This window comes from Poeciliopsis prolifica, unplaced genomic scaffold, assembly GCF_027474105.1.
Source record: "Poeciliopsis prolifica strain line A6 unplaced genomic scaffold, Auburn_PproV2 SCAFFOLD061, whole genome shotgun sequence".
In the NCBI taxonomy this organism is placed as follows: Eukaryota; Metazoa; Chordata; class Actinopteri; order Cyprinodontiformes; family Poeciliidae; genus Poeciliopsis; species Poeciliopsis prolifica.
This window is the reverse complement of record NW_026562436.1, coordinates 1868621-1888540: the sequence shown is the minus strand read 5'-3', so window position 1 is coordinate 1888540 and position 19920 is coordinate 1868621. Positions and strand designations below refer to the sequence as shown.

Sequence of the window (19920 nt, the reverse complement as noted above, 5' to 3'; positions counted from 1 at the left end):
TCAGCTAAGCTAACATAACTGTATACTATAAGGCAGCTTCATTGTCTGCCAGCTGAAGCATACCCACGGTAAGCTCCGGGGCAGTGAGCACGCGCTGTGTTAAGGTGTTCGGTTAGCTAGCGTTCGTTACAATGTCGCTCGCGCTTAGTGACGCCGCACAAAGGAGCGTTCCACGGTATTACACAAAGTTAACGGTGTGAGTTAAGTAGCTCTCAGTTAGCTCAGGGTGGCAGCCAGCGGCTCAGCCAGCAGCGTGTTAAAGCCCCTCCACAGACAGCTCTCCTATTCCAGTCCTCTGCTGGCACTTAACACAGCGACACATAACCCAAACTTAAAGCGACGCGAGGCTGCCAGCACATCGCCTTCTTCCATTTCCTTCAAAACGGGACTACCTGCGCCTATTTCTTCACGTTTTGTGCTTGGGTATTTTTTTATTTCATTTTATTTTTTTAAACGGCGGAGCTCCATCACCCACAGAGTCTGCGCTTTATCCCCCGAGCAGCCCGATAAGGTAAGGTTGAAACAAAACAGCTGCTATTCTCTGTTTTAGTGACGGAGGGGAACACGCGCGCACAGAACACACGCGGACACAGACAGAGAGAGGCTGGTCGCATCCACTCTGTGCTGCACACTGCTGAAATGCTTTGTTCTGCTCTGCTGCATGTTTTTCCCGTGACACTCTTCAAGATGCGTTCACAAATCGGGGTGTTCATGTTTGCAGAAAGGACTGCAGCTTATTGAGAACGTCTGGCGCTGAGATAATGAGCAGCAATATGTGCCACATTAATATTACAGCCATATTAGATCATTAAACCTGTTTGGGAAGAATTACCTGCTGTGGAATGATTGGGTTATTTTGGGAGAAGGCAGCTGCAGAGAAAACAAAACACGATGTAAACGGGAGACAATATCGTTTACACACACACACACACACACACACACACACACACACACACACACACACACACATATATATATATATATATATATATATATATATATATATATATATATATATATATATATATATATATATATAAAACACAGTTGAGAGGTCTTTCTCTGAAGAGATATTTGGAGGGAAAAATTCAGTGCTGTTACATTTGTTGGCTGACCTTTACTGTGATGCATTTATATAACAGCCTTACAAAAGTATTTGTGCCCTTTGAACTTTTTCACATTTTGTCACATTACAATCTCACATTTTGTTTGGATAGGTTTTGCATAAGGCAGCGCATAATGCTGAATACAAATAAATATCTGAAAAGTGTGGAGGGGACATGTATTCGTCCTCCCGATTCAATCGTCTGTAAAGCAACAAAAAAAAAGAAACTCGTACTGCAATGTCAGTGACAAATCTTTTTTTTTTTTGGAGGGGGCGGGGGCGGGGGAGTGTTGTTTCTACCTCTTTTCATATTTAAAGAATTCCATTTTGCTTGAACTATTCTTCTGCAAATTAACTCAAACTTAGTCAGCTGGTGCATGCAGACATCAATTTCACCCCATCTCAAGTCTTCTTCAGCTATTGACATATTTTCTTCCAGAATGACTCCATACTTTTTCTCACTTTTTCAACTTAATTATCCCTACTGGAGAGAAGCATCCCCACAGCATGATGCTGCCACTACTCTGGTGGCGGTGGCATCATTTTCCACATAGTGAGCTTGAGTCATTTCAATGCAGTCTGCAGAAACAAAGGTAGCTAACTCTTACAGTCCACAGATGAAGCTTTGTGTTTGTTCTGCTGATTTGGTTGCTGAGGTCATTTCTGGTTGTCACTGCATAATTAACACTCTTAGTGGCATACTACTGAATTTAAGTAATTCATTCTTTACATATAAACCGGATATGCATTTTATTGGAACTGGATGTTTAAACTGAAATAAATAATACTGTCATTCATGCGCATGGGTACGGTCATTGTCAAAAATAACACATTCAAGGAGAACTTCATGAAGCTGGAATGTGTTTTCCATGATTTAATGCACAGCAACACAGGAAAACAAGTATATATTTACATTATTTATACTACAAAAATATTCACCCCCTTGGATGTTTTACGCTTTTATTGCTTTTACAAATCAACATTGATCAACAAAATCTTTCTATATTATGTGATAAAAAAATGACAAAAAAAATTCTTTAATGTCAAAGTGAAAATTGATTTCTACAAAATTAAGACAATTAAGTAAAAATATGAAACATAATATCCAACCCCCTTTGAAGTGACTGGCCTAATTCAACAGAGGTCCAGCCAAATGGTGATAGTTGTCTCACAATGAATGGAATGAAGCTCAGCTGAGTACAGTGAGTGTCTCAAGTAATGTTAATATAAAAAAGCCTGCATCTGAAAGATCCACTAATCCTGGTCACCCTGACAGCACAAAGACAACATGCCTCCATGGTCAAGAGAAAGAAAGTTCTGTGGTCTGATGAGACCAAAATTGAGCTTTTCGAGCATCAGATAAGATGCTATGTTTGGGGGACAACAAATGTTGCACACACACCATCCCTACTGTGAGGCACGGTGGTGGCAGCATATTTTATGTTAAATATTTTTGCTTCATCATGATTTCGGAGAAGTCATATTTCAATTTGATATTAAAGAGTTCTTTGTGAATTTTATTGTCACTGAAGCCATATTTAGCTGATCATGACTGATTTATAACAGCAACAAATAGTGCAAAACATCCAAGAGAGTGAATACGTTTATAGGCATTGCACATATGGCACCTTTCTAGTGCTTTTCTGGATATCCTAAGACCAAAGCAAGACCATTTTGTAGAGACCCAGGATCAGTGAGACATGACAATATTCTTGAGACATATTTAAGGTGAGAGAGCAGATTCTGTGAAGGATTTAAAATGTGACTCAAAACAGAAGATGGAAGATGGACAGCTCTAGTAGCAATCTGTTTCCAAGAGGACATCAAGGTTAGGGAGTCTTATAAACAGTTAGACTCTTATATCGTGTGAAGAGTTGATCAGTAAGTGTGATCAGGTGCAGATGTAAGTCAGCATATGAATGACATGTTGAGATTTGACAAAGTGGGATCATACCAATGGTAAAGAGTAGTGGCCCAAGACGAGAGCTCTGAGGCACTCCTTGGTTGCCAAGGGAAATGTTCGACTGGGATGTCACATATCTATTGTATACAAACAGTTCAAATGTTTTCACTTTTACAAAGCAGTATTAAAAAAATGCAAAAAAGTGCTATTACATAATATATAGTTATGTAATAGCTATAGGCTATAGCTATTACATAACTATATATAGCTATTACATTAGCCATAATGTAATATAACTTGTATATTACATTTTATATATAATTTAATAAATATATAATGGAGCTCACCTGAGTATAGTTTGTTCTACATCAAACTATAGAACATCAAATCTATAGTTTGATGTTCTTTTTAAAATCATGAATTCACATGAATCATTGCTAATACCAAGATTTCAAAGGGTAAAAGGTAAACTTTTGACATATTATCTCAGCTGATAAGCCAATAACATGAAGAGATTTTGGATCTGATCTGAATGGATGATTGAATGTTACTGAAGTGATTTGCACTGATTTGAACTATGATAGATATAAGACTTATTCACATTCTATACTGTAAGCTCTTATTGGGGTATGGATGATCACATTTACATGATTGAAGCTGTGTCTTGTTTATTTTTCTTCCTCCAGGCGGTCTGTCGCAGCAGGTATCAGGGGAGAACCTGATACCGGGCTATCCATGGTTAGAGCCTGGACAGATAACCAGTTCTGCTTGTCATGGACACAGTGCTGCTTATGCAACAATCTTTAACACAACTTGTAAACATGCTAACAACATCAGTAAACTTTGCTAACCTCATAAACACAGCGACAGCATCTGTACTTTGTTTTTGTAGCACAGCTATTAAAGTTGGAGTTGCCGGGTTTTGTTTTGTTTGTTTTTTTTTTTTTTGCTTGTTTTTTTACATAAGGTATCAAGTTGTGGTCTGACTTTTATCCTCCAACCAATAGGATACAGAAATGACTTCTATCAGACACAAGATGGTTCAAAGCTGTTATTTGAACAAGCATGACTTGTTGTTGTTTTTGAGCCAGAGTGTGTCTCTGAGGTGAGGGAACCACTGCCTGTTTTTCCTCTCTGGCCGTGGCTTCCTGGACATATCATGGGCACAAAAACATGTTGACTTGGCACAAGGCCAGGCTCTGTTACTTTGGGTCAGTTTTGACAAAAATTCATACTCCCCTCAGAAATGTGGAAAACAGGAATCTAGATCTGGAAAGGATCTAATTGATGGTGAGAGTATTTTAATGTACTGTGTAGATCTAATACAGAGTGACAGAAGGAAAGGTCTAGTTCAAGTAAAATTTCAAAAGAAAGACAGTTGAACAGTAAAGGTTCTGTGTTTGTATTAGTCACCAAATCCATGTGTTGACCTCTGGGCAGGAGAATTTCTTAAATATCCCATGAACAATTTTAGGGCTTAGACGATTAATCGTATTAATGGTGATGAATCGACAATTGAAATAATTATCTATTTCCAACATTGTATAAAATAAACTTAAGAGTTTATCTGAAAAGTCTGTAGAAGATGGCAATTTTTTATCCATTGATTGTCAGAATAATTCACAAGAATAATTGATTACTAAAAGCTTGAATGGTTAATCCAAAAAATCTGCAGAATGTGCTTATATTTTTATCTGAATAATCAATTAATCATCAAAATAATTGCTAGAATAATCAATGACTAAAATAACCATTACTTGCAGTGCTAATTCATTTTATTCGCAGATGCATTAAGGTGGTATTTATGATGTTTCAATGGCAAGAGCTTTTATCCAAAACCTACAAGTAATTCTCATAAATATGGTTAAATTACTACTTATTCATATTTGTTTTTTTTTTTTTTTTTTTTTTTTTTCATTTTTTGGGAGGAACTGGGGGGATTCGGACAGTTGACCGGATAATTGTGTTTAAGCTCATAACACTATTAACAAGCTGCTTAAAAACAAATAATTGAAATTCAGAATTAAAGACAACATTTTAAACAGTGCAAGGTTGTTAATCACTGCTGGTATCTCCTTGTTTTATTAAGCTAACTGTGTAACACTTAATGTGTGTGTTGGAACAAGCAGGAGATTCTTCAGACTTCCTTTTTTCATAGCTTTCTGTTTAAGTGCCCTTCAATGAAAAAAATCTCATCTCTTCAGCACCATGAGCCGCCATCCGCCTTTTACTGGCCTGCGCTTTAAGACGTTAAAAGATTAGCCATTCAAGTCACTAGAGGCTCTTCATTAGTGCTTTTAAAAGACGAGAGCAGAGCAGGTCATGTCAGCTAGGGAAGGCTGTCCTATGTGTTGAATGATTTTCTTTCTCAAACCTGCATTTTAGAAATTGCTAACCTTTATTTTTCCAACTTTTCTTCTAGCACAAAGTATGCAAGTTAAGCTTTCTTATAATTCAATAGAAATGCAACTGATAGTCTTCTTGATTATTGATATGATTGTAAGGAGTTGTACATCCTCGGTTTTGAAAAAGTTAGTAAGGGAAGTAACTTGGCTGCTTTTTTTAAAATTTATGTTCTGTAAGTTGTTCTAGTGTTGACTCTTTATCTGTGGCTATTGGTGAAGCCAAAGAAAATACTGGGAGACGTCCATTTCTGGTGTGGAAACAAGATTACTTGAATGGATGACATTTTCCTATTTTCATGGGAAGTTTCTGCACCTCTGACAACAGTTTAGCTGTTTCTGTGAAGAAGGAAATACCACTAGAATTTCCACTGGCATTAGCGATATGATAGGATGCAATGCCTAAAATCTAAACATGGATTTAGGCTTTAGGATGTTTATCTTGATTTTTTTGTCCACTGGTTCTGACCCAGTGAAGAGCTCTGGTAGATACAAAGTCTTATATTGTGTATTTTTCTAAGTTTTTTTTTCTAAACTGATCGTGAGATATTGGAACCAAAAAACCAAAGCCTAAAGTAGACTTTAATTGGTCACACTTTGTGATTTTAGATTTTCTATACTGTATACTGTAAATAAAATTGTATTATTAATGTATATATACCACAGGGGTGGACTTGAATCATGCGGTTGGGAATCAAGACAGATTTTAGTCACAAATTTAAAGACCTTACTCAACTTGAGAACATCAGAAAAGGTTCCGGACTTGACTTGGACTTTCACACCAATGACTTGTGTCTTTACTTCAACTTGAACACTTTTGATTTCAGTTCAATTCAGAAGTTTAAATACAGGACACAAAAAGACATATACGTTTTTTTAAAAAAATCTTATTAATCAGATTAATCGCTATGACTCAATTATTGAAATTATCATTAATTAATTAAGTAATCGATTTATTGCTAAAAAATACATTTGCTGACAGAACAACATGACCAGAACAGTAATTAAACCAAAAACTGTGGGGAAAATTTGTAAATTTTTCATTTAAGATAAAAAAAAAAAATAACGCTTTCTGTATGTTCTACCCAGGATTCATGAAATTTTTATTTGAATCTTGTAATTTCCAATGTTCCAATGTTGCACAAAGAACATTATCAGCTTCACCTGTTTTAAATTCTGGAGATAAATAAATCTCCTATCAAGGACCTTTTGCTATTTGATTATCAACTGGTTAATTGAAAACGTAATCAGTCCTACACTGTTTTGATGTTAAGTCTAGCAGAAAGATGTGCTTTTCACATTTTGATGTTTGAAGCATTTTTTACTTGCAGATACATTCTTTGTGACAAATGATAAAGCGGTCACAAAAGAATGTTTTTATTTAGAGGTGAGCAGATCACTCCAACATATCCATAATATTGATAACAAGTTGGCATGAGTAGTAGCTCCATCCTAACATGGTCAAAATCAATATCCAAGTTTCAGATTCTCTCATGAGTTTTTATTTTATTTTTGGAATTGTAGTTTTTCGGCCCTACCTCAAAAAGATTTTGTTGTTCTGAAATTATATTTTTTGGAATTGTTTATGCAGGAAAAGATGCACACATATAAATTGTTTTTCTATTTTTGTATGTATTTTGTTAATATTTTGTTAAAGTATTTTGCAGATACCTATAAACTTTGTCTTTTCTAGGTTTAAAAAAAATCTAAAGAAAGAAACACAAAAACCTAGAGGTCAGAAGTTTGATGATATTTCAAACCTGAATAAAACATATTGAAATCGGTATCGGCAATAGTGGCAATACAATTCATTTCCGTTTCCTTGGTAACGGGTCGATACCAAAATATCTAGTATCGTACACCTGTACTGTTATTACATTTTAGTCAATGGAATGTTTATTTTCTTATTTTAAAAAAAAGATTTTAAGTATTTGTTTCTTTGCATCTTGGAATGTATTTCCAATGTTACATAAAGAAGATTTAAATGAAAAATAAGCAAAGTGTGCCAATTGTTTTATCCGGTTAACCGATTGTCAGATTAATCAATAGAGAATAATCGATAACTAAATAGTTGGTTGCAGGCCTATTGTGCATGACTTAATAGTGATCCTTTTGAAACATTAACCCACCTGAGCGGGGCCTCTTGCCTGCTCCTCTGATTAATGCTCTTCTCGCCTGGCCTATTAATCTTCAGTTGACAGTCGTCTGCAGTTGTGTCATGCTCTTTCCATTCTAGGGTGATAGATTGAACAAAGCTCTATAAGAGCATAATGTTTTATTACATAATCTTGGTTAAGTTAAATTACACACAGATGGATCCTTTGTTCTAATTAGGCGAACTTTGATATTAACTGGTTTTGATTTGATCTGGGAATGAGTCTTTCTAAATGTGTCATTTTCCTCCGTCTTCACGAGTTTGCACCGTTTTGTGTTGCTCTGAGACATAAAATCTCATTTTAAATACAGAATGACGATTGTAGTTGCAGCGTAAAATGAAACGCGGAACCCTTTAAGTGGTACGAGTGCCTTTGAAAACACTGTAACCACTTCGTTTGCTGTTGCACATATGACTGTATGTGGTCCTTGTAAACCAGCAGCAGCAGAGCAGTTTGAGGGTTTGATTGAGCGATTCAGCTGCCAGTGCGGCAGCAAGATCTGAGAGCCGAGAGGGAAAGAACGAGAAGAGAATCCGACAGCGCGGAGCGACGTGAAGAGGAAGAGTGGAGGGTAAAGAAAATGTCAAGACACCGAGGTCAAAGGAGGCAAAGGGAGAGAGAAAGAACGAAGTGTCGCAACGGGTCCTCCACAGGTACGCCTAATGTGCCTGCTTTGAACATCTGATGCAGCCACACACGTCTCGCCCTCCCTTTGTGTGGTTTCACCGCTCAGCTGTGATGGAAGTTCCAAGGTACTCAATAGGAGGGAATTCGCGAGTGGCGGTCATGTGATCTGAGGAGCAGCACCCCTCCCTCTCTCTTTTTACACAAGATTCATGATGTCTGACCCAAATCTGCAAAGTACAAAAAGGAAAATGGCAGTGAAAAAAACAGGGAGAGGGTTGGAGGATGTCAGGGCTCTGATGTTGGGGAATTAGCATGCCACTTGGCAACCCTCAGATGAAGGAACTCGTTAGGTAAAGGCAGAGGAGCAGCATGGAGCAGGGAAGAAGAAAAAGAGGCAACATATGGAGCTGACGATGCAGCTGTAATATTTAATAAGCTGGTTTATAAAAACCTAATTTAGACCTTAATCATTCCTTTAGATGTCAATATGGTGTTTAGATGTCAATATGGTGTTTTATCCACTGCAAGCCATGTAGACAGTACAGCTACATTACCTCTCTCAAAGATTTAGTATAAAATAATTACTACCTGTTTGAAAAAAAGGGAGTAATGAGAAACTTTTTTCTGTAAGCTGTAGATGAGACTTTTTTCAATGTGTATCTTTCTCCTCTCTAAATAAAGACAGTACAATACAATATATCATCATCATCGGGTCTAGATGTGTGAACTTGCAGGTATAACAGAGGCCATCTTTGAGTTAGTTATGGCTGTACAGCACTTTAGATTCTGAACAGAATCAAGAGCTGTGAAGTGAAGTGGGCACAGTAAACACATTGCCTGAATAGGCCACTTCAGTCACAGTATCAGACTTTAACTAATCACAAATACTTAGAAATTTGGATACCTAAGGAGTCCTCAGGCTCTTAGCAGCTGTGTTTGATTGCTATTAATAAGGCTTTGATATGATAATGAATCAATGAATGACACAAAAGTCTTTATTCTACTTGACTTTTGATGGTCCCAGGTCTTTTGTGTTACTACTTGGATTGAATTTTCTAAGCTAGGAATCATTACCATTGTTAGCTTGATGCGCAATGACTTTAAAGACAGATCTGTTTTTACTTCCACATTTTTAGTCAAAATATGTAAAAAGTTCCTCTTGTTTTGAGAAATTTCCTTTCAGTTTCACATATCCTGCATATGGCATGGATTTGATCCAAGTCATTTTGTCTTCGTCAGTGTTCATACATATTCCCCAGAAACTTCTGAGTTCCGTAAATGTGTGTGAAGTTAAGTGGCATTCACTTTGGATCTGCATGTCATTGTTTTCAATGAAGTTGTCATCAGCATAGAATGTGACCGTCTCTTTGCTGCTACTGTTTTAACTGTCAAAGATCATTTCTGGCAAAATAAAAAATCCATTGTTGAAGCAAGTTCACACAAAATGCTGTTCATTGCTGATTGGCAGGCATACACGGGAAACAGAAATCACAAGAAACAAGTTGATATGTTCAGATAAGGCTGATATCGATTATTCTTAATTTTTTGGGTAATATTGATTTATTTTTATTTTTTTTTGCTTTTTAATATTTTCCAAAGGACATTTTTCTTTAAAATTATTGTTTAATTACTCAGAAAATTTATTGTCCAGCAAAACTTACGTCTTGCCGAGGCGAATCCTGGTTTTGTCAGATGCTGACGCTACACATGGCCATTATAAGCAGGAAGTAGAGGATGCAAACTACCCTGGATCACCCATCCCAGAAAAATGAAAAGTCTTTGGAATGAGAATTTTCTGCCTTTTCGTGCTTCTGGAAAGGCACAGACCCACCAGTAGAGATTCCTTTGTGGTATCATAAATGTTGCGTCCCGTATTGAACCGATATGGGATGCGATTTCCGTCTTAAGTCCAGTATGCTTTGGACTTACGATGGAATACATGCACACATGTTTATGACATACTTTGATTAAATTCAGTCACTCCCACCGCAGGCCGGAGTGCCTCTCTCTGGCCACTGTAGGCTCTCAGTCTTCCCTTACATGGTAGAGGTTTTGGCTTATTTGACAAACTCTTTTTGCACATTAACTCTTTGTCAGAAAAGAAAAAAACACTTCAAGCAAGCACAAAAATATTGTAGCAAAATTGAGAAAGTCATTTCAAATCTTGTGGTTTCTGTCAATCTTTTCTAATGCGACACATCAAAACGCGCAGAAAAAACATTGATGGAAACGCGGCTAGGGGCTGACTATCTTCAGTTTTAAAGATTGGTTTTTGAATCAACCAATCTTTAAAACTTAAGAAAATCTCAGGTTTTTTATCAATGCACCCCGGGTCCAAAACAAAATTTCTGTCCTTGAGTGACGTGAGAATGAGACTACAGGAGAAAGAGAGTCCAAGTCCAGACTTTCAGTGTTTTGGACCAGCTTGTGTTGATTGATCAAGTTATTGCCTGGCTAGTCAGACGAGTTCTGAAGTCAACCTCAGTAAAATGCAAATTTTCTCACATAATCTTTAAAAGTTCACAACACAGAAAAGGAAACGTGTAGCACCTCTGGAGTGCCTCCTTTCTTTGTTTTTTTTCTTATGTCTACTTTAAATCCACTTTAGGATCCGAATCATCCTTCCAGACGTTTAACTAAAACCCGTTTCATTAAGTTCAAACAGAGAAATGATGTCAATTTAGTTCAAACACTTTGAATGTGTGGCTAATCAGCTACCTATTGATCAACAGTCAGAGTGGTTTTGTGTGTCCTGGGTGTTCCCGGGAATGACGTAGGAAGACATTGACATTTTATACGTAAAGAAGGGTCCAGAACATGACTCCGGTCAGCGACGGCAGAGAGCGGCGCACGCTCCTGAGTCATTGCTTGTACGTCGGTGAGGCGAGAGAAGAACTCGCCTCGTCTCATCTCTGTTCTCTTAAATTCCTTTTGAAATCAGCGAGCTAAATTTAGCTCGCACCTCCTCCCCCCTCGCTTTTCCAGAGGTATCCGAGCTGCAGCAGACAGTGATAGGCTAACGTTTTTGAAGTGCGCAGTCCACACACACACAGATTAAAGTGAGTGGCACAGAGTGGGAGGTCGCTATGTCTTTTGTGCACACAGTGTGTGCTATAGGGATGATAAATGGTTGCTGTGCAGCAAATGAGCTGTGAGGGTTTGTCTGTTTATGCGCGTATTTTTTTTTTTTTCCTTTCCCATCTCCCAGGGCTGATGCTTGAGGACAGTGGGGGCTCTCTAATGATCCCACCATTCATCCAATGAACCCCCTTAACTCCATGAAACCTTCCCTGCCTCCCACTCCACAGAGGTACCCATGCACACACACACACATGCCCCCACACACACACAGTACTGACATTAAGCCCAGGTAGATGATGTGATGTATCTCTATGACTGTCTCATTCAAGCAGCCATGCTTGAATGAGACTTGATGATGGATCTGCACAAGGATCGATCTTAAACGAATAATTCAACATGTCACCTTTGATCACTAGGAGGGAATTGATCTGGAAATGATTTAGTCATGATAAAGAAATGAAACAATGTCATTACTACTACACTTGAGATGCAAATTTTTAGTGTCAAGCAATTAAAGTCTGAATTTTATCATCACAAAAGCATTTTTTATTTCCAAACGGCCTAGAGATTCTGTTTGTTATTTGACTGACAGACGAAGAAAATGGCGTAAGCAAATAACACACTACATTAAATTCCATCAGTTTATATCTAAACAAAAACAGGTTTGTGAATAAAATTCTCTAATGTAAATTACCAGGTAGCTTTAGCTTAGCTACCTGTCCTTTCCTTTAATGAAAAAATATGAAAGAATTATATGCAAAAAAATGAAGCAGATATAAAGAGCATTTTGAATCGATTCTGGATACCCAGAACTCAGAATTAATATTCTCTGTAGAGTAATTTTTTTTCTTTACTTCCGCACAACATGTAATTCAACAAGCTATGCAGATAATCAGCTGATCTTTTCTAGACAACTCAGGTGGGTTTCAGGCTGTTTTATTCCGCCATTCGTTCTGTTCTGCCTTTTTACAGCTAAACTACTAGCCTCTGAAGAGTTTTATCAGATTGAACATCATTAGATTTTCAAAAATGCAAAAACAGCACCAGAAATTGATGGAAGCAACTCATACAGGTTTGTTTAATTTTCTAGATTATAACATGAGATGTTTTGTATGGAGCTCAATTAGTCCCTGAAAGATTCACAAAGCATACAATAAGATTTGCATGCACATAAAATAAGACCTGTAAGTGCGTCACATGATTCACTCACATATGTATACATTCTCAAACGTACAAGTTTCCCCTGCACAAGTAGTAATACACAACAAATACAAATAGCCAAATGTGCGTGCACAAATCACCAGTTGTGGACGGATCGGTCAACACGAGTGCACAGATCAGATGGAATGCATTTTCAACTTTTGAGACTTTCTCACCACATAGAGAGTACAGAATGTTAAGGCTGCTTGGGCTGTTTATTATCTAAGTATTGTTGGGGTTGCTGCCGATAAATACCGGTGACCACTTTTCTTTAAATGGGATGTGGTTTTTTTATGGGTGCACAAATAATTTCTTGAATTCCTTAATTTTGGGAGGTTGGTGATTCACGTCTACACATGAGTGTTTAGCAATAGTTACCCCACTATTGCTAACTCACCAACTTTAGTCAGCAAGTTTTCACACAGAAAAAATTAGCGGCTAAAATCAGAATCGGCATAACCTGCCAGAAACTGCAATCGGTGCACACCTAGTTTCCTTGTTTCCTACTGAACAACTGTATTAAAATAACATTTGAATGTTTCACAAATCAGTCTGGTGTCATTCTGTAGCAATAAAATAAATAAATATTTTAGTTTGCCTTTCTACACTAACAGTAACAAAATCAATGCATTTGCTCCTAATTCAGTTGCTGATTAATTTTTATTTTTATTTTATGCATATGTGTTTGTATTCACACAATATTGGCCTAGTTTTTCAGTTTTCTTTCCAAAAACATCAGGTATTGCAGACAGTGGGACCTGCCAGTGATGCGGTGTGACAGCCATGCTGCTGCGGTAGCTTCCTGTTGAGGAAATGGCTCAGAAGGAGGAAACTGAGGCTAACCTCAACTGTCAGATGAATAAACCGTGCTCAGGTTAATCTTTAGCTCCCCAAAGCGAACATTTGGTTGTGACCTTTACACTCAGCTGACTTCTCTGAGCTAGAACAGCAAATGAACTCTAACAGGGAGTTAAAGCCTCCTTGTTTTCAGGAGGAAACCATGGAACGGCATCTGTGATGCTCTTATTGCGATTACTGCTATCTGGATGAATGCTCTCTCTCTTTCTCTCTCACTCTCTCTCTCTTTCTGCCTCTCCTGAACCATCCCTTCTTATCCCTCTGCAGCACTGACAGCCCCTTCCTAAATGAGCCAGTCTCCTGGCAACCAGGCACCAATCAACACGCAAGATCTCTTTCTGTAGTAACCACAGTGTGGGGCGTGACCAATCCCACACACAGCCAGGTAACACATGACTCACTACCCGGGACATTGTTCTCCTCTTGTGTTCACTAGTACACGCTTTATTTAGTGCGATTTCTTGTTAATATTTAAACCTAAAGTGACCAGTATGTCTCAGAACAATTCTTAAGGAAGTTGTGTGGGGAATTCTTTGCTAATTTGATTCTTTAACAAACAGATCTTTTTTGTCCATCTCCATTGGTTTAAAACATTTCCTCAGTGACACATTTCTAGTGGATTTCTAGACTGGAATCCAGCATACTATCAAAGAAATGTCATGTTTATTTGACATTTATGACAAATGATAACCTTGAGTAAATATATCACAATATTTACACAAATACTTGAAGTAATCTATGTGTTACTCTGAATTTAAAACAACTTGCCAACAGCAGTTGTAAAGAGAGGTGGAATTACTTTAGTTTTCACACGTCAAATGTCCACATTTTTCATGACTGGAAATAACATGGAGACATGGAGAGTCAAGATGTGGAAACTAAACTGTTACTTTTATTTAATCTCCATGGCAACGATTCAGTTGTGGAAAACTCCTGGTTGGACCTAGCTTTGCCTTCGAGGACAGCTTCTCCTCAGAGCTGCAGTTTCCAAACTATTGAACTTCTGCAACTCCTCCACTTTAGTTCCTGCAGACTAGCCAGCAACAATTAACAGACATCTGGTGGAACTTTGTATCTGCTGAGCTACATCTCAATGCAGCGCTGGCAAAAAACTTTGTTTTAGGGTTAGTAGAGGAGCCATGTTGCGATGACTTTCTACTTTTCTTCCTTCCTTGTATTTTTCCTTCCTTCAAGGAGGAGAGAATTTTCCATTTTAAAAGGAAGATAAGGGACTGAGAACTCGAAAATATAAGTTGGAAATTCTGACATTAAAATCATACAGGAATCCTGAGTTTTACTCTTTTAATACATTTAGATTGTTTTAAATTAACTTTACTTTCAGTTTATGTTAGGTTTACTTTAAAGTTTGAGTCTGACCTCAGAGTGGATGCTCTCTTTGTGAACTTCTTGTCAAACTCCTACTTTCTTTACCTCTTTGAAATCCACAACCTCAGACCTCCAGGGTCATAATGCACCCCTCCTCCGTTTGACCTGCAGGTGTTTGGATCACCCATGGGCCCCGGCGAGAGTTCTGGTGGTCACATAATGCCAGTTGGCAGCCCAGGGATGGGCGGCAGCATGGGCTCCCAATTCATGGGCCAGCAGTCGTATGGGGATGGCGTGTCTAAAGGCTACGGCCAGCCGGTCATGTACGGACGACCCAGCACCGCCTACAACCCGGCTTCAGCATATGGAGGAAGGTAAGCTCTTTCTTCAGGAAAACAAGCACTCATACAGTTTAAACCCACTTCTTGTTTCCACAGCTTTACCATAAAGGATCTGTTGATACGTGTTGCTGTTTTGCATTTCTAAAAGCTATAAGCTGCGTTTAACTGCATTTCTCTGAAGCTCAAAAAGACGTAAGCCTCCATCTCTTTGATTTTTTTTTCTAAACCGTGTTTCAGAATAACAAGCTTCTTTTAAAACGATTTCTTATAAGATTAGCTACTGCCTTTTTGTCAACCTTTATTTTTAAACACATCTTTAATAGCAAGTTCCATTGCTTTGTTCAATCGTCCCTGGAGGAGAACAACACAGAGCAGGCGTTAATATTGTCTGAAAGCTCTTTCATGGAGCTCCTCGGTGTTGTTGTCAGTTATTCTTTGATTATTTTTTTCTTTCTTTGATCCTTTTCTACCCGACTGTCTTCTGAGTGCCAGTTTTTTCCCTCAGTGTTTTTATGACAAAATTTAGATTTTTATAAATGCAGGCAAATTTGTTGCAACCCCTCATAAAGATGGGCAAAACAACTTTGAAATATATATATATATATATATATATATATATATATATATATATATATATATATATATATATATATTATATATATATATATATATATATATATATAATATATATATATAAAATAAATAAATTTCCTTTCTGCGGGTGGTTCTTATCCTCTGAGCTCGGGTCCTCTGATAGAGGACCCGAGCTCAGAATCCTGTTGATGTTTTACATCAATAAGCATTCAATGCTCCAAGTATGCGGCATTGAGGCATAGGCTTTCTTATAATGAATCCAAGCCATGCACAGGTAGGTGTGTCGGGTTTTGCAGTCTCTGGCAACTGTGTGGTCTACGAGGAGTTGGTGTTTGCTATTTACACTGATACCTTTCTGTGCCGTGCTCATGTGTTTATCCATGTGTTTGCTTATCTTAGCCGCTATGATGCCTGACATGAGCTTCCAGGTTGTGGAGAGGCAGGTTATTGGTCGGTAGTTGGGTGGGACTGGACCCTTTGATGGATCCTTCTGGATTAGGATTGTCTGCCCTTCAGTTAACCATTCAGGGTGAATCCCACTTTGTAGCAGCTGGTTCATTTGGGCTGCCAGTCGCTCATGGAGAGCAGTGAGTTTCTTTAGCCAGTAGGCATGGATCATGTCAGGCCCTGATGCTGTCCAGTTTTTCATACCTGAGACTCTTTCTTGGACATCTGTCACAGTGATGGTTGGCTCACTTCCCTCCTTGTTACCTTGATTTTAGCCTCTTACCGTCTTTTCCATGGTGGGTACTGGGTCTCATGGTTGCTCTTATAGCCAAGGATCTCAAGGATCACTGATGCTTGAGATGCATGTGTGTGTGTGTGTGTGTGTGTGTGTGTGTGTGTGTGTGTGTGTGTGTGGTTTCCCTGTGGTAGAGCTGAAGTGCTCTACTTTGCTCTACTGTAAAATATCTCAGTATTATTATCCAAAGTTGAATAATACTTAGTTTGATATTTGACCTTTCATCTGTGGACAGTCTCTCCAAATCGTCCAGATCCAAATGAGCTCAAAATACGCCAAAAATCTCAATTTGATTTTTCACCTTAGCATCCTGCTCAGTAGCTGTGTTTTCATCAACATTTTTATACCCATTTTGAAGCATCACTTTAGAAAAGGTTGATGGAAACAATAAAAGTGACAGACTATCTGTGAAAAAATTTATCTCCTCCTGATTTACTAAAGCTAAATGCACAGTTCTGACCGAGAACAACCAGTCATAGCCTGACGGAGGGTCTTGACGCTGTCAATCAACCTAATGTTCTCGCTGCTCAATGTGCTAATGGTGGAGAAACCGCTTACAGGAAAATTGCTTATCTGCCATAATTGGACATACTCTGCCAGCTTTAGCAAAGCAGACAGAAAGAGGGTATGAAGAGAACTAAATAGAGAATGATCACCAGCGCTAAGACTCTCCTCCTGTGTTTGATTGTTGTTTTAATTAGTATTGGAAGAAGGCAGATTTTTTTTATGTACATAATCTTTCTCATCATGGTTTCACAACATCAGTTTAAACAAATAATACAAAGTAAAAACGTGAAAAGTTACATACTGCAGCTTTAAAGGTGAGCAAACTGTGCAGCTGGGCTGTTGCATCTCTTTTACTTCATCCCTGAGATTAAGTGAGCTAATAGGAGCAGGTTTTTGCAGCTATAATGTGTTCCTGCTGCGTGTCATGAGCTGTTGTTCTGCTGCGGTGGGGTTCCACACCAACATATGCCAGCGTGGCCGCTGTCACCCACCGCCGTGACTCACAGCTGTGACGACACCTCACACACTCATTCACTCAGCTGACTAAGACCACGGCCCACTCATCTCCACGTCTTTCCCCTCTCGCCACAGTTACTCTGGCAACGGCGGAGGCGCGGGCCTGGGCGTCCGCGCTCCCTCCGACTTCACTCAGGCTGCAGCTGCCGCTGTTGCCGCCGCCGCCGCCACAGCCACTGCCACCGCCACGGCAACGGTCGCAGCAATACAGGAGAAACAGAACCAGGAGCTGAGCTATGGTCAGGTAAACGTCTCAGAGAAAAATAAAAAACACACACACACATACTTCTTGGAACAATAACAGTTTCTAAGAGCTCCACACACGCGCACACACACACCCACACACATGCACACACACACCTACACACACACACACACAAGCCGGGATGTTGGTTGTGAAAGTTTCCAAACGTCTTGGTTCTGACTCTGCTCTTTAGTTGGAGCGTTTTAGCTGCAGGGCTGGAAATCAGAAGCTGTTTTTCTGCTTCATGCTCACATCAAGTCCAGGACACATGCTTCTGATTACCAGCAGAGACGTTGCATAATTAGATACTGGCTTGCCATTCAAACTTAAACACTATGTATGAGTCACTGTCGAAGCTGAACAGACTGAATCACCAGCGCTGTGAGCTGCATCTGCTGAAATGAAATGTAAGCAGAGTGCAGACATTTAAATGTATGTATTAGTTTCTAAAAACACCCTCCACACGTCTCAGGAAGATTCACTCCGTGGATAGTGGAATCCACGTTCCAGCAGATTCTCTGCCAGATCTCTCCCCCTGCTGAAAATCCCCAACATCTGGATGAGATGCAGAAAGAACTGAATCTGTGGTTGCAAGGCAATTCTGGTTTTAGAATTTCAAGTTTGCTCTTTGTTTTGTTTTGTCCATGTTTGCTGCTTTAGTATTTAGTCACAAATTCACTTACCAAATGAAAAGTTAGACCAGTTCACAAATGTCAATATTAGTGTCTGCAATATCAAGAGCTAGGACTGTTTAGGTGTCCAAAGTGCGGCCTTTGGCCCTTTTGCGGCTCTCTGAACCATTTTGAGTGATAAGTGATCACAATTCAAGAATAAATTTGAAGTTTTCACTTACGCCACATTGTTCAAAAAAGGTACAATAAAATCTTAAAATGGACAATGTAAGATGCTACAGATAGGCCTGTCACAATAAACGATAGATAAATTGCATAATATTAGGAAAACAAAGTTGGGCCATGTCCTGTTTTTGTTGCTGAACAGAAAAAAAAATCTAGAAAGTCTAAAAAAGTTTGTTTTGTGGCTGCTTTTTTTTTTTTTTTTAATGGCAAACCTGCAAGACCCGTTTTTTGGTTTAAACTACAATAATTTATGCATTCCTCGTCTACTGAAATCTGATTTATTTGCTTATTTTGTCAAAATATTGTGAGTTGAGTTTATTGTTATTTAGCAGGTGAAAGTAAAAAAAAATCATAACTCTTTGCAATTATAAAAGAAAAGGGGAAAATATAAAAAGATTTGTGACCCCTGTATTGGTTTCAAGTTGATGATTGAACCTTCCAGATAATGAAAACCCAACATTTAGATGCACACTGCAACTTTAAGTTTCAAATTGACTCACATGCAGAGCTAAAGATAAATGATCAAATTATTCTTGGCTGTTTCAGGCAACTTTAAATTACTGAGTAGGAAAGTTATTCAGTTCACTAAAGTTATTTTCCAGAACTTATGTAGGCTTTTAATGTGAGTTCTCGTGATCATAAACTTATCCTGCTGAACTCTGCAGAAACCTTGGTTTTTTCATCTCCTAGCAACCAAACAGCCCATGATTGCAGATGTCCTGATAACTGACTTTTGTTGGTAGAAGTTATCAAAACATTTTCTCCTCTTTGTAACTTGGCGTCACTAGTTTATCAGTAACTTTCCCTCCCTGTGCTCTACAAGCTGACCAGGCTGCGGAAAAGAACCAGCAGGCTTTGTTTTTACACCTCCTGTTTTATTTCCCTCTTCCCCTGGTCAGATGGGTGGAGCATCCCCTTACAGCAACCAGTTCCTGTCTCATTCTGGGCCCCGCGGGCCCCCAGGGATGAACCACGGCGGGATGATCCCCTTGAGGCCCGGACTGCCACCTTCCACAGGTGGGCTGTATCCCTCTCACCCCACGCAGGCCCAGAGGATGCCCCAGCACACTGGCTTCTCAGGCGGACAGCAGGGTCTCAAGCGACCTTTCCATTCAGAGGTCTGGAGGTTTTAACATCACTTTTTAATTTTTGACTTTTTTTTTTCAATCATTATTGACATTTAGGACTCCGACTGTGGGCGAATCTTTGCGGTTCTTTTACTGTCGTCTCTTTTCCCAGGGGTTTCCGGGGCAACAGTACAGCTCTGGAGGGATCTCTGGGTATTCCAACCAGCCTCTGCAGTACCCCAGTGGTCCACAGCAGAGATGCGCGCCGTCACCCTCTTACCCGTCCAGTCGGATGCCTCACATGGGGCCGTACACATCTGGAACCCACAACCCAACACAATTCCCTCCTGGTGCCAGCCAGCCCAATCCTCCACAGTTTTATAAGGTGATCAGA

At 39.0% G+C, this 19920-nt stretch overlaps 1 protein-coding gene across 2 annotated transcripts in view; it reads left to right on the top strand.

The window, feature by feature from the left end:
- Position 1: 1 nt before the first annotated feature.
- Positions 2-19920, top strand: part of zmiz2 (zinc finger, MIZ-type containing 2) — a 35116-nt gene continuing 15197 nt past the window's right edge. The window contains exons 1-7 of one of the 2 annotated variants that reach the window (XM_055060749.1): positions 2-511; positions 11402-11503; positions 13600-13717; positions 14830-15032; positions 17434-17602; positions 19359-19577; positions 19699-19911. In XM_055060749.1, coding sequence (XP_054916724.1) covers positions 11454-11503; positions 13600-13717; positions 14830-15032; positions 17434-17602; positions 19359-19577; positions 19699-19911 — 972 coding nt within the window. In that variant the 5' untranslated portion in view covers positions 2-511; positions 11402-11453. The remainder of the gene's footprint in view (positions 512-11401; positions 11504-13599; positions 13718-14829; positions 15033-17433; positions 17603-19358; positions 19578-19698; positions 19912-19920) is intronic. The other variant, XM_055060747.1, reaches the window with a different exon arrangement.